The following is a 14,776-nucleotide window of genomic DNA, read 5'->3' on the forward strand; positions in this document are numbered from 1 at the left end:
GTGGATTAAAACGGTCCTCTTGTTAACTCACAAAAACTTAAGTCGTGTTCTGGTTCATGTCACTGACACGATTCTTTGGTTCATGTCGTGTTAAATTTCGATGTCTTAGTTCTATTGTATACCAAGTTTCAACTCATTAGATATACTTTTTTTTTTCAATTCATTTTAGGACAAAGCTATTATACCTTTTCCAAATGATGCTAACTACAACTAACAAAGACAAGAATGCGCAACCCCCTGGTTTATCTCCTGTGGTACAATGTCGTCGCTTTTCATTCTCGAAGCTTAAAGCAGCAACATGCAACTTTGACGAGAAATGGTGCATTGGCCATGGGGGATTTGGGAAGGTGTATCAAGGAGTGATCGTTGATGGCCCGACTCAATATAGCGTATGTGCTATAAAGCGGTTGCATTCCATGTCCGTACAAGGAGCGTCTGAGTTTTGGGCTGAAGTCGAGATGCTTTCAAGGTTGCGGCATTGAACCTTGTGTCTTTAATAGGTTATTGCAATGAAGGAAATGAGATGGCCCTTGTTTATGAATACATGAAGAAAGGAACCCTTTATGACCATCTACATAAAAAAGGGACACCTTTCACTTGGTCTCAACGGCTCAAGATATGCATAGGAGCTGCTCGTGGATTGGACTACCTTCACACCGGCACTGGCACGGTACATGGAGTCATACATCGTGATGTGAAAAGCTCTAACATTTTTTTGGATAAAAATTATGCGGCCAAGATTTCAGACTTTGGGTTGGCAAAAATATGCCCGACAAACATGACGCTTACATGTGTCAACACAGAAGTTAAGGGCACGTTTGGGTATATGGATCTAAGTTATGTCAACACAGGCAGGCTGACAAGAAAATCTGATGTTTATGCTTTTGGGGTTGTATTGATTGAGGTTTTGTGTCGCAGATCTGCTTTCGACAAGAGTCTGGATGAGGGTTTAGCGACTTGGGCTCAAAACCACATCAAACAAGGGAAATTAACTAAGATTATTGACTTTAGTTTGAGGGATCACATTTCGAAGACTTCATTAAAGAAATTTTCTCGTGTTGCAAGTCGATGTTTACTTAGTGATCCAAATCAACGCCCTACAATGAGCGACGCTTTAAGCCGTCTAGAACTAGCATTGTCATTGCAAGAAAGAAAAGATTCTCGTGTAAGCAAATCACGGCAACCATTTCGTTTGTTTGGTTCATTCTCAATCTAATAATGTTTGTGGTTTGATCAAGAATATGAAATTACGAGCGTTGTATGTCTTTAATACATGAAACTCTAAGATGAAACATGGAATGACTTTATAAGCTCCAACCATCGTTATTACTTTCATAGTCCATAGAAAAAGTTGAGAATGTCGTGTTTTAATGATAGTAAACTTTAATTGTCGTTTCAAACATACTCATCTCTTTTTTATTATTTCAGAACGAGAACACGCGTACTCTTTAATGGCCTTTAAATGAAAGAATTGACCATAACCTTAGTCATTATCGGGTGTTGATTTAGATTACTAAGCATCGAGCTACAATGCAAGAGAACTCCTTTAAAGAACTCTTCGAGAGGTCATCTCAAACTAGAATAAATATTTGGGTAAGTTTTACCCCGAAGGCATAAACATCAGAATTGGATCCATATACCCAAAAGTGCCTTCGATTGTCGTATAACTTACCTAATGCGTCGCATCATAAAAGAGACTATTGGAGTTCATATTAGCGCAACTAACAAATAATTTGGCGCACATGTAACAATCTGTAATGTTAGAAAAGTGTCAAAAGTCAATTATTACAAAAGTCTGCAAAACTAAAGGAAATCGCAATTAACATAAGACTTGAAAACCAGTAGTGTGTACAAAAGATCAGTCAAGTAACTAACAAGTTTTATCAAGTCAAAGGAGCATTGACTTTCCAACATTTACCTTTTAAGAAGTTGGGGGGCTCTGTATAAATTGTGGAGCAGAGGTAATAAGTAGTCCCTTGTGGGCAAAGCATTTGAAACTGTGGCCTTGTCGGCCATATTTATCCGACGCTACAACTTCTATGTCAATGAAGGTACCCATGTCATCAAACGAAACAGTATATGTCGGGCCGGTTGTACCTTCTATGTATCGATAAGATCCATCTTTGAAATGTTGAACCCATTTGAACATGCAAGAAACCGCACCATTGATAGAGTAGCCACACACTTGTAACTTCCCTCCAGGAAACGCATCCCCCGTGATACAAAGACCCTCTATTGCAGGAAGCGGGTCATTATAATTATCATCATCATTTTCAGTTAAAATAGCGGGAACTAGCATGCTACCATTCTCATTTATAGCTTTAACAACACTTGTTACTTTACTTTCAAACTGTCCTTTAAATGAAAACATTGACCACACATTCTTTATATTGATCCTTACTTGTGTGGAAGAATGATTTCTTTCTTGAAATGACAGTGCCCGGTCAAGGCTACCGACAACCTCACTCATTGTTGGGCGCTCGTTTGGATGACTAAGCAAGCAACGAACCGCAATGCGAGAGAACTCCTTCAAAGAACTCTTTGAAATATGGTCTCTCACACTTAAATCAACTATCTGGATGAGTTTTCCTCGTTTGATACGGTCTTGAGCCCATATTGCTAAACCCTCATCCAAACTCTAGTCCAAAGCGGGCCTACCACATAATACCTCAAGCAATACGACCCCAAATGCATAAACATCGGATTTTCTTGTCAGCCTGCCTGTGTAAAAATAATTCGGATCCATATACCCAAAGGATCCTTTGACTGCGGTGCTAACATGTGTATGAGCCTGATTTGTTGGTCCTATTTTAGCTAATCCAAAGTCTGCAATCTTGGCTGCATAATTTCCGTCCAACAAAATGTTGGAGCTTTTCACGTCACGATGTATGACGCCATGTTTTGTGCCAGTGCCGGTGTGAAGGTAGTCTAAACCGCGTGCGGCTCCTATGCATATCTTGAGCCGTTGTGACCAAGTCAAAATCGTACCTTTCTTGTGAAGATGATCAAAAAGGGTTCCGTTATGCATGTACTCATACACAAGCGCCATCTCTTTTCTTTCATTGCAATAACCAATCAAAGACACAAGGTTACAATGGCGCAGCCTTGAGAGCAACTTGACTTCAACCCAAAACTCGGGTGCTCCTTGACTGGACATGAAATTCAACCGTTTAATGGCGTATATATTATTAGTTGACCCATTAGAGATCATTCCTTTGTAAACCTTGCCGAATCCTCCACGGCCAATGCACCATCTTTTGTCAAAGTTATGTGTTGCTGAACTGAGCTCAGTAAATGAAAAGCATCTGCAAGGCTGTGGTACGGGCGGGCATAATATCTTCTTGCCTTTGGTAGTTCTAGTTAGCATCATATTGAATAGATACACACAGTGAAGAAATATGCTCTGTTTATCCCAAAGTACTCAAGATTTTTTACTTTAGCTTTGTCCTAAAAGGCATAAGCCAAAAGACTTAAATCATCATACACATCACCAAATGAATGATATAATATATATATATATATATATATATATATATATATATATATATATATATATATGATACATGCAAGGCATAGCACTTTATTATACCTGTAAACAGTTATTTCAATCATCTTCTGATGATTCAAACAGTCAGATAGCACAAATGATTGAAAAGTAAGATCAAACGTAAGTTTGAGTAATATTTCCATTTAATCATGTAGAACTAGGCCTGTAAATGAACCGAACGTTCAGCGAACTGTTTGTGAATCGTTCAGCATGAAGTTCATTTATGTTCGTTTATTTTATTCAATAAACGAACGAACATGAACAAAAATTTTGGTTCATTAATAAATGAACAGACATAACTCATGCTTTGTTCGGTCATTTATGTTCGTGAACGTTCGTTTATGTTTGTTTAAATACTAATAGAAAATAATTAAATATTATTTACATTCGTTTATGTTTTATATTTGTACGTTGTGTTCTTTTTAGTGTGTTCATTATGTTTGTTTGTGTTCATTTATGTTTGCTCAATTATGTTCGTTTATGAAGAAACGTGGATCGGCTCACTGGTAGACGATCAACTTTCCTCGGGTATGAGTATGCTATTTCACCGATGGTTCTCCGGAGTATGAGTTCTTCCACCAACAAAACGAGCAGCACCGTGAACTTACCCCTCAGAAAGGGACAGAGGGGTCCTCTTTGGGGTAACCCTCCGGTGTGAGAATAAGAGATTGCAGGAGAAGATAATAATAATCTGAGAGTGAGTAAGGAATTGGAATGTATTTTCTTGCTTACCTCCCCTTGTGGAGGTGGTGTGGTATTTATAGTGTTAGGGTTTCCAATGATTGGGTTCAGATCCCATTAGGGCCTTTTTGGCCTCCTCCTATTGCTTTGCGCCACGTGTCCTTAGGACACCTGGTGCTTTTTCATTGATTATTCTCTGACCCAGGCATTTTACCTGACCCATGTGCAATCACGTGGTAGCACATGGGTTTTGCTGAGTTGTCCACCTTTCATTGGCAGCTGTCAACATCAGCATATTCTTATTCCTTAAAGGATACCTTCTGGAAGGTTGTCTGACGAGCACAATCAAGGTTGTCCTTATCCTGATTTGGATAAGGACGAGGTTGATTATGTGCACGTGTGATATGCGCCTATCCTGAGGATGCGCGAAGTCTTCTCTTTATTCTCACGCGCAGATGTTTCATGCGCAAGCATATGTAATATGCGCCACGCGCAGATGTAATATGCGTGAGCATATATGATGCGTGAGCATGCGATATGCGCCACGCGCAGATGCGCCACGCGCAGATGTGATATGCGTGAGCATATATGGTGCGCGAGCATGTGATACGCGTGAGCATATGTGATGCGTGAGCATATATGATATGCGTGAGCATATGTGATGCGTGAGCATATGTGATATGCGCCGTGCGCATAGGTTTTGGCTTTGTGCCTTCATGATATCTTGATTTCAAGCCTCTTGTCTATATCTTGTGGGTTGACCCGCCCCGCTCGATGTTAAGGCGGGTACATACCTCTTCAGTTTAGATTTTAACGAATGAACACGAACTATTCATTTTTTAAAGAACGAACATGAACACAAATATTTGTTCGATTAACAGTTCGTGCTTGTTAAAACTAAACAGTAAACAAGGCCAAAATAGTAAGATGATGGCTAATAGTTTCAAGCTTTTATAAGGTTACAAAGTGACAAGACTGAATCCAAAGTCCAAACTACATGACAGGTGCTATTGATTTCTATAAACTCAACAAATTAAGCAATACTTGAGTTGATTTGTGGAGTGCATCGTACGTGGGACTATTTAAGTTCAAACTAGCATACTTAATAAATATAATATAACGTCAAAATATAACTACGTACCGATTTGTGGATGATGAATAGATTGATCATGAAGAATATGGAAGCAGTTGTTTTTGAGAGTTTACAAAGGAATAAATCGTCAACAGGTTCACACGAGGTTTGGGTGAAGCTAGAATTAGACATCTAATTATTTTTGTTGTTGGAAGGCTGACCATGACTTCGTGACAACTTCTGATTATTTTATTTATTTTGTTGAAAAGAAGAATACCATAGTGCTACTATATTTTGATTTGCAATAAGGCTGTTCATTGACGTTTAGAGCATGTTTGAGATTGAGTTTGAAAAATGCTTATCGGTTTATTAGTGTTTTTAAAAAGGCAATATGTTTGGGATTGAGTTTGAAAAATGCTTATTGGCTTATAGGTATTTTCAAAAAGCCAGGATTTTAAGGTTTTTAGAAAACTGCTTTTTAAACCTTTTAAAAAGTTAAAATAAAAAGGATTTTCGTGATTGCCAACACATTTTAAACATGCGTTAAACACCGCACCAGAGTGTTAAATAGGGGTAGCGTTATACCAAACGGTATTGGGTTAATGATTTAGGTGGGTTGCCGACGTGGATGGGGTTAACGCCCGACGGCATTAATCCACACGGAACAACCTAATAGTGGAGGATGATTATTTTCCTAAATTTTTTTTGAACTTATTCTATGAATAATTGATTTATATAAATAAAAATTTATACAAGTAGTTAAAGATATAATTCTATAAGTATGAATTTAAACAATATAATTGTAAATAATATAAAATGTAAATTACATTGCTTTAAAAATATATACAGGTAGTCGAGTTGTGTAAACACGTTCCACAAAGTCCGAGCATATGTTTAAATGTGTTTTACAATTACATATATTCAAATAATAATTGCGTTTCTTGGCATGCTTCAGAGCAACTTAAGAATCCGAAAAATACTTTATTTTGAATATAACTAAACCGATGAAATTTGTTACAGTTAGTAAAACAATGAACAAAAGTGTGTAATTTGCTTTAAAAAAAGAGGATTAATGAGAGCAGGTTATTAACGAACATGCAAATTAAATGTTAAATTAAACTTAACAATATTAAAGACAAAAAGAATCCCTCAAATATGTATGTATATGATTTAAGTCACAAAGTGGCACAGGATCCTTCCGGGTAACCAGGTGGGATTCATTTTCGTCGGTACCAGGAGGGCCGGGTGTGCTCGCAAGCCCTTTAGTTGAGGGTTTTTAAGCGACCAGGACCTTTCTCTGGTCACTTTCACATATATCAAATTGCCACACGGTTAGATTTTTTTGTTTGGTTATTACGATTTGCTCCACTTAGATTTCAAGTATTTGGAATTGGTTTGATTTCTCTTTCTTTGCCATATTTGGTTTGGTTTGGTTTTCGACACCAAACATTCCTCTTAAAAAAACATAATATTTCATCCTCAGCCGGTGTTTGGGGCTTCAAACCGATTCATAATTTCTTCCTTTCGATCACCGATGATGGTTAAAAAGAGCGAACTCTTTGTCCTTCCATTTTGATTGTTTAAAGGTTAGTCTACGATCTATTAAACAGAACCAGTTAACTGCCTAAAACTTCTTTTATTCTGAAAATATGTAGCCACATGTAATATATTCTTCAACTATCTTTCTCATTTAGAAACTTAAATTGAAGTTAAACAAGTTCTTGAAAAAATGGTTCAAATTTGTCATTTAGATTTCTAAAGCTGCTGTTAGCGGTTTTGCTCAAAATATAATAAAAACCAACTAAAAAACAGTGACACTCTTATTGCCTAGACACCAGACCTCATCATTCTAATTAATACAATATATTAAGCAATTTATATGTTTAAAAGATGCGATGAACAATAATTTAAACTTGTATCTATAACTTGTCCATTTTAATCTTCTAAAAACTTGTAAGAAATCATTAAAGCCATCATTAATCATTCATACATCTATTGTTATTATTATTACTCCAACTTACTATCCAATCCATCGAACGTACAACTTAAAATGGACAGAGCACCGGAAGAGAGGCATAGATAAAAGTCAAAATCAAGACAGCTTCCAAAATCAAGTCAAAACAGATAACAGGCAGAGCCAAGCAATCAAATTGGCCTCTCAAATGAATCCCACAATACACTTAGAAGAGCAAAAAGAGTATGATAATAGATAACATTCCTTCTATGACTTAAAGCTTAACCTCCATCACGCAGCTTTCGCATCATGAGAGCAGCAGCCACCACCATGGTGGTGGTGGTGGTGGTGGTGGTGATGGTGTTGGTGCTGCTGTGGCGGCTTTCCCTTCAATTCTTTCCTCATGTCATATGCATCCTCTCCATCTGCATAATACTTAGCCTCCATGTCATGGATCTTGTAACCTAACGTCTCGGTGTATAAATTAAATGCAGCCCTGTTACTCTTCCTCACATGAAGTGAAACATATTCTGCTCCAAACACCTAATTTTATACCAAATATAGATCAAATTCAACTTGTATAAACATCAACTTCTACACACAATCAAAATTTCAAAACACTAGTATGTCCCTATTTAAAGAGCCTCCAATTCAGTTAGAATTCCAGGATTTTGTGTTTTTTTTTATAAATCATATAAAAAATGTGTATCATCAGGATGTGCATGAAGCCAAAAAAATCGACCCATAACTGAAAAGCTAAAATAACCGAAGCAAAATAACCAAATCCAAACAAAAACCGATGGTTTGGTTTTATGTTTTCATAAAAACTGAACTTTCAGTTCGGTTTTGGCATTTCGTGTAATTAAAACTCAAAAACAAAGCAAACTGAATTTATGGATTTTCAATTTTATGTTTAAATTTTTCGTAATTCATAGTGTAACCCAAATATTTTAGCCCAAATGTATAAAAGTCATCCAATTATTATTTACTAAGAAAAAAAATTGGGCCCAAATTCATTAAATTGGTTCAATTTTTTTTTCGCCCACAAAAGTTTCAAGCCCAAATAATAAAATCCAAAACAAATGAAAAACCTAAACAGAACCGTTTTCAAAAACTCAAAAACCAAATTTTCAGTTTTGGTTCAATTTGAGCCCAAAACAGACCCATACAAACAAGTGTATGTTCTTTCCGTTCAATTAACTTTAAACGAATACGAACAACTAACAAACAAATATTTGTGTTCATGTTTGCTCGTTCAAAAAAGAACAAGTTCGTTTTCGTTTAAGTTCGTTCGTTAACAATCTAAGCAAACAGTTCAAAAACATAAATGAGCATAACTGTACCATAATAAACAAACATAAATGAACACAAACGAACAAATATAAAACATAAACCGATGTAAATAAAACACATAATATTTAAACGAGCACAATGATCACAAACATAAACGAATTTGTTCACGAACATAAATAAACAAGCATAACGATTCCCCAACAGTTCACCGAACTAGAGGCCTAATTGTAAGCAAATTAAATATCATTTGTTTACAAAAAAAGGTTCCAATTTTGGAACTGTAACTCCAAAACAAAACAATAACAGGCTCTCCTCCCAATCAGATAATAACAGAACAAGATACAACAATAGTTATAGCATCTAAACCTACAGTCCACAAATTTTAAACAAGCATAAATGACCAAACATAAACAAACGTGTGAACTTTCATAAATAAACAAACAAAGCACATTTAATAAATAAAACATAATCGTTCACAAACAGTTCACTAAACATTATGTTCGTCAAGATGCCGAATTATAAGCAAATTAAAAATATTTTTCACAAAAAGAGCTCCAATTTTAAAACTTTAACCCCAAAACAAAACAATAACAGATTTTCCTCCCAATCAGATAATAACAGAACAAGATACATCAATAGTTATAGCATCTAAACCTACAGTCCACAATATAAACACAGCCATAAATGGCAGAAGTCTGAACATAAACAAACGTGTTTAATAAATAAAGCATAACAATTCGCAAACAATCCGCCGAACATTCAGTTCGTCAACATGCCTAATTGTAAGCAAATTAAACATCTTTTTTACAACAAGGCTCCAATTTTAAACCTTTAACTCCAAAACATAACAATAACAGATTTTTCTCCACAGAACGCATCAAATATTATCCAATAATAACAATAATAATAATAACAATAATACAAGACCTAAATGAAGAAACAAACGAACATAAGTGAACATAATTGAACAAACATAAATGAACACAAAGCCACAAACGAACAAATATAAAACATAAACTTTTTTTTTTAACAAGACCTCCAATTTAAAAACTTTAACTCCGGAACAATACAATAACAGATTTCCTCCCAATTATATAATAATAATAATAATAACAACAACAACAACAACAACAACAACAACAACAACAATAACAATAACAATAACAATAACAATAAATAATAAAAATAATAACAGCAGACCTGTTCCATGGCATTCTGAGCAGCAACCATGAGCTTAGTGGCAAGGCCTAGCTTCCTATGCGTACGAAGCACAGCAAGTGACGTAATATGACCGTGACACTCAGTGGTCTCTTCTTCCATCTTGGCGAGCACATAGCCGACGATCTTGCCGCCGTAATCCTCAGCGACGTAAAGAAGATGCGGCCACGAGAGGATGTGGTAAAAGTAATACTTCATCTGGTAGTTTTCAGGCAAGCAGAAGAGGTTACACGCTTGCATCGCAAGCAGGTCGTCGATTGTTGCCTTGCGTATACACACCATTGTTTGTTGACAGACAGAGAGAGAGAGGCTAGGGTTTGATTTGGGGGTGGAAGATAGAATACAAGAGAATAGAATACAATGGGATTTATAAGAAAGTTAATGGTTATATATTAGTTATTTTGTTATATTTATATATTATTTGTTCTGTATGTTTGTAAAATTTAACTATTTTGGTTCAATCTTGGACTCATTAAAGTTCTAATTTGTAATGATTTCAGTCTAACGGACTTGCTACTGCTATCCAAATCTCCAAATCTCCATTTTACACGTGTATATTAGCCATTGCCTGAATTGTTCGATCCTCTGTCTGAAATATGTTAATCGAATCCAGGGACTTTGACACCCTGCTTTTCAATATTGGTGTGAAACACTGCAGCGGAACCCTAGCCGCCACCGCTCTCCAACGTCATTGTCTTTCTTGCAGCATTACCGTTTAGTCCTCAGAGGCCGTCAGGTTCCGTTCATAAGCCACCTTTGTTTTCTGTTTGCAGCACCACCAAACAACTGACACCATGGTTGTTTAAACGGAAATGATCGTAAGGCCCTCAAATCGCTTTTACAGTTGGTGGCCAGATTAATGGTGGTGGTGGAAGGATTTGATAGTTCTAGAGTTTTAACAGGACGAGGATAATCACATGAATAAAAGATAGATGAGTGGACGAAAATACCCCTCACGTGACGCCCCATGGGGTTTTTAACGGAGAAGTTGGATGGCGTATGTCATTTGTACTAAAATCTTTACAAATAGAAACTTTAATGACTCAAATTCATAAGGATTTGACAATTGAACCAAAACAGTTAAAATCAACAAATCATATGGACCACAATAGCCATTCTCTTTATTGAGAATCAAATACAATTAGGTAGCGTTTGGTATGCAGGAATGATAGGGGAAATAGAATGATTCATTGCGTGGGATTGAAAAAAGTGGTGTTTGGTTGCTTAAGGGAATAAAATCATCCATTACACTTGGATGATTGGACATAACTATCGATGATTGGTCGACCCCACATGGTTTACCGGATATAAATTGCTCGAAATTTTTAAAACAACTACAAAATTGTCATAGTTTATTAAACGCTAGGTCTTTAGTATTTGGTGAACTATATTTTATGTGTAACAAATATGATACGATTGATGAAAACAAAACTACAAAATATTTTGCTAAGATTGCAAGTTTCAAATCTAGATCTAAAATGCTTTTGAAGTTGTAAAACCTGAGAGGAATGTGCGGAGTGAAATCAATCAAGCAAACAAAGCTATAGTTGATGAATAATTGTATTGATAGTCAAATGATTATATCATGATCGAATCATTACAATATCGAAGGAATATACGTCTATTTTATCAAGCCCCGATCCCGCTCAAGGTAGACTCCCCTTGGGTGGGTGGTTTCAATACAAACACACATACTAGAATGAACTATCAAGATCACTATTTATAGTGAAACATAAGTTTTTTCATCAGCCCCAGTTCTCGCGTTTGATTAAATTTTCGCACACCAATAGTTTTTGCTTAGCCTTAAATCCCGTGTGCTTGAAGTTATCACATAACATAGTAACTGTTTAAACCCTTGTGCGATAACTTTAAGTAATTGCTTAACTATTATAATTCTTCAAGTTATTGACATTTAATATCGTAAGTCACTTTTAGTCCTTATAGAGAAACCTTAAATTTTTTGTTGTGTCACGTCATTGATCATATACCTAAATGTTTCTGGTGTTGAATTGTTAACTCACAATTTTGGGTTTATGTGAAAATGACCCTGTTTTTGCAACAGAAACAATATAACAATTAAACCAATCTTTTAAAAATATGTTTGATATTTATTTGTCATAACATGGTTTCATCACCCATATGCAATTCAATAGTTCCAAGATCAAGTAGATCAAGTAGCTCAAGAAACGCGTTGATTAATTTATATAATAACTATTATATTGCCCCAACCCCCCCCCCCCCCCACCCCCACCCCGCGTTGCAGGGTTTAGTGGTGGTCGATTTGAATGCTGTTTTGGGTTCATGGCAAAGCAAAACAAACCCAAAAAAAAACCCACCTGTAAACATCTAAAATTGATAATGCGAGCAACATAAAGCACCATCTAGTCCAAATAAAGAAGAACAATGGCAATTATATTCTGAATCTAAAAGGTAAAAAAATATATATACACGTGTAAAATTTGAGCAACCTTGTTGTATTGACGGCTCTGCCTTATATATATTCAAATTCAAATAAAAAAGTTTCCTAATACATTCTAACCATGAGTCAAAGGCTTGCACGGTTATTTCGTTTACTTGCTTAAATAAAAGATAATGTGGCATCTCATGTCATCAACCCATAAGAAAGGATCACACATGTTGTAGGGATGATTTCCTTTAATCCTGTGAAGATTAAACAATAAAAAGCATCCATCAATTCCTAATTATATTACGTTAACTGATACGGTTTATTCGAGACAACCGTCAATCACCCAAGAACACAAGAGAAGAAGAGAAAATAGACCCAAAATAATAATTCCTTCTTATTATTATTCTTAAACGAGATTACAATATATAGAAAACAAAGACATAAAAATAGAAAAAAGATAAACATTAAGGAAACATAATTTGATTAATACAAGGAAACTAAATAAAAGATAAACTTAAATAATAATAATAATAATCTACCTATTCTAATAAAGTAAAATAAATAGGAACACTTGTCATGTTTTGGTTAATTCTCACAATTTTTTCCCCCTAAAACTAATATACTCTAATATATGTAATAAATCAATAATTATTAACTTTTCTTTTACACTATATTTATATAATATCTATATATTTTTATAAATATAAATATTAACCTATTATTTTACTATATATTTCAAAATACATGGTGAATTCCAAAAATCAACAACAAATCATGTTTCTCAAATGAAAATTGTTTCGGGTTTTTTGTGGAAGTTAAATTTGTTTTTATGGGTCAAAAGTTGGTAAATAGATTGTTTGGTAAAAGTTAATTACATTTAGGTCAAAATTTGTTATGGGTCGAAAATGAAAATTTTGAGTATTTTTAAAAGTTTGAGAATGCAAAATAGATTTATCGTCAAATTTGTTATGGTTCAAAGTGTTGACTTTAAAATGTCAAAAGTATGAAAGTTATAATTTTAAACATGATTCAGGTTTCAAGTTTATTTTTAAGGGCATTTTTTGAAATAATCAAAAGGTTCGGGATTTGGCAAATTGACTATTTTTCCCTCAACTATTAAAATTTAAGAAAAGATTGCGAACACTTTCGATATGCCACCCCAATGCCTATCAATGCTTATAACTTTTATCGAATTTGAAATATTTATGTCAACATTAATTTTTCCTTCAATTGTGATCAGAACGTTGTATGAGAAGCATGTCATGCAAAACTATGCTAAAATGAAACAAAATATTCACAAAATTAAATGGGTTAATATGTTATTTTTTATGTTGTCATTATGACAAAGTCGATAAGCCATCTGAAACTTATCAAAATCTTTTTTATGTGTAGCTCAGAAAAGCATAGTTCCTGAAAAACATCCATTGCTACAATTTAATATCCTACTTTCCTTTTATGGGTGGTAAATTGATAAATATATCAATAAAGGTAACGCCTCTTTTGTATTTAGGCTGAGTGGTTAGAACTACTATCATATGAGAAGTCTTATTTTGGAAATTGGTTCATAGCTAAAATTCTTTCAATTATACATATATGACACCGAGAATGAATTTTTCAATAGAAAGAAGCATTCTCGGATATGATTTTACACGAGCATTTTTTTTATTAAGTTCATTTAAAAAAATCATTTTATGATATAATAAAATCAATTTGTGTACACATTGTATAGATACAAACATAGATGTAATATATTTTGTTTCATATACGCTATGTAATTATTTGAATTACTTATAATTTTATAATTTGAATTATCACGTGTGTGACACGGGCTCTAAAACTAGTAGTAATAATATAGGATAAACATTAACAAAAGAACTAAGCAACGTTTCTAAATTACCAACGTGAATACAATAAAATTGTCAAATGCCAAGTCACTGGAAGTGAAACACAACGAATGTAAAACACAACCCAAAACAGATTGAATGGGCCGAAATATTTTCAAACTTAAAACATATGCATAAACAACATAAAATTGTCAATCAAATCGATTCCAATCGAACGACGTCGATAATGGTATTATCAGAACCGGTATTATTATTTTCGTTCGATGTAAAACATGTTTCGGTAAAATAGTTATATTCTACATAGAATTTTTTGTTTTTCTTTTTTTTTTTTCCGTATGTTAGCTAAATATAATGAATTAAATACATTTTGAATCATAGATTTATATCCACAAATTAGTATATCCAGTAGGGCCAGCTCCTTAATAATAAGGGGAGTAATCGTTCTAATATCTTTGTGAACTTCATTTGACCAAAAATTCTAAATTTCCAACCATTTGTTTACTTTGGGTCAAGCATAGCTAAATAATGAACTTAATATGTTTTGAAATAAATACACAAATTATTATAGTAGGGTCAACCCCTTGAGAATAATTAAGCTGGGGAGGAAGTATTCAACATGATGACTTGAAAAAGTATCTTGATCACACTTTCCTGGAACTTGTAAGCAGATATCATTGTGAGCTTCATTTGTGTATATATTTACATGAGCCTCATTCTCAATAAAGTAAGCACGACCTTTGTTTATCCTTTGTCTAGCACA

The 14,776-nt window shown here is 34.5% G+C and overlaps 1 protein-coding gene and 2 pseudogenes across 1 annotated transcript; 1 reads left to right on the top strand and 2 right to left on the bottom strand.

Moving 5' to 3' along the window:
• Positions 1-197: 197 nt before the first annotated feature.
• On the top strand, positions 198-1,275 carry LOC143579710 (receptor-like protein kinase ANXUR2 pseudogene; annotated as a pseudogene).
• Positions 1,276-1,938: 663 nt separating this feature from the next.
• LOC143579711 (receptor-like protein kinase FERONIA pseudogene) lies at positions 1,939-3,370 on the bottom strand (annotated as a pseudogene).
• Positions 3,371-7,355: 3,985 nt separating this feature from the next.
• On the bottom strand, positions 7,356-10,126 carry LOC143579720 (N-terminal acetyltransferase A complex catalytic subunit NAA10-like). Its single transcript, XM_077062946.1, has 2 exons — positions 9,748-10,126; positions 7,356-7,797 (listed from the first exon to the last, which is right to left on the bottom strand). Exons 1-2 carry the CDS (start codon positions 10,045-10,047, stop codon positions 7,546-7,548), a joined length of 552 nt encoding a protein of 183 aa, XP_076919061.1. The 5' UTR covers positions 10,048-10,126; the 3' UTR covers positions 7,356-7,545.
• Positions 10,127-14,776: the final 4,650 nt, after the last annotated feature.

This window comes from Bidens hawaiensis, unplaced genomic scaffold, assembly GCF_021521415.1.
Source record: "Bidens hawaiensis isolate Kalapana, Puna unplaced genomic scaffold, B.hawaiensis_p1.1 tig00029918_1, whole genome shotgun sequence".
Taxonomy (NCBI): domain Eukaryota; kingdom Viridiplantae; phylum Streptophyta; class Magnoliopsida; order Asterales; family Asteraceae; genus Bidens; species Bidens hawaiensis.

What these genes read in the sequence shown, in the direction of transcription:
- LOC143579720 (XM_077062946.1), bottom strand. Translation starts at nt 10,047, where the DNA reads ATGGTGTGTATACGCAAGGCAACAATCGACGACCTGCTTGCGATGCAA. An exon ending in CTCAGAATGCCATGGAACAG is followed by an intron (nt 7,798 to 9,747) that starts GTCTGCTGTTAT and finishes GTATAAAATTAG; the next exon opens with GTGTTTGGAGCAGAATATGT.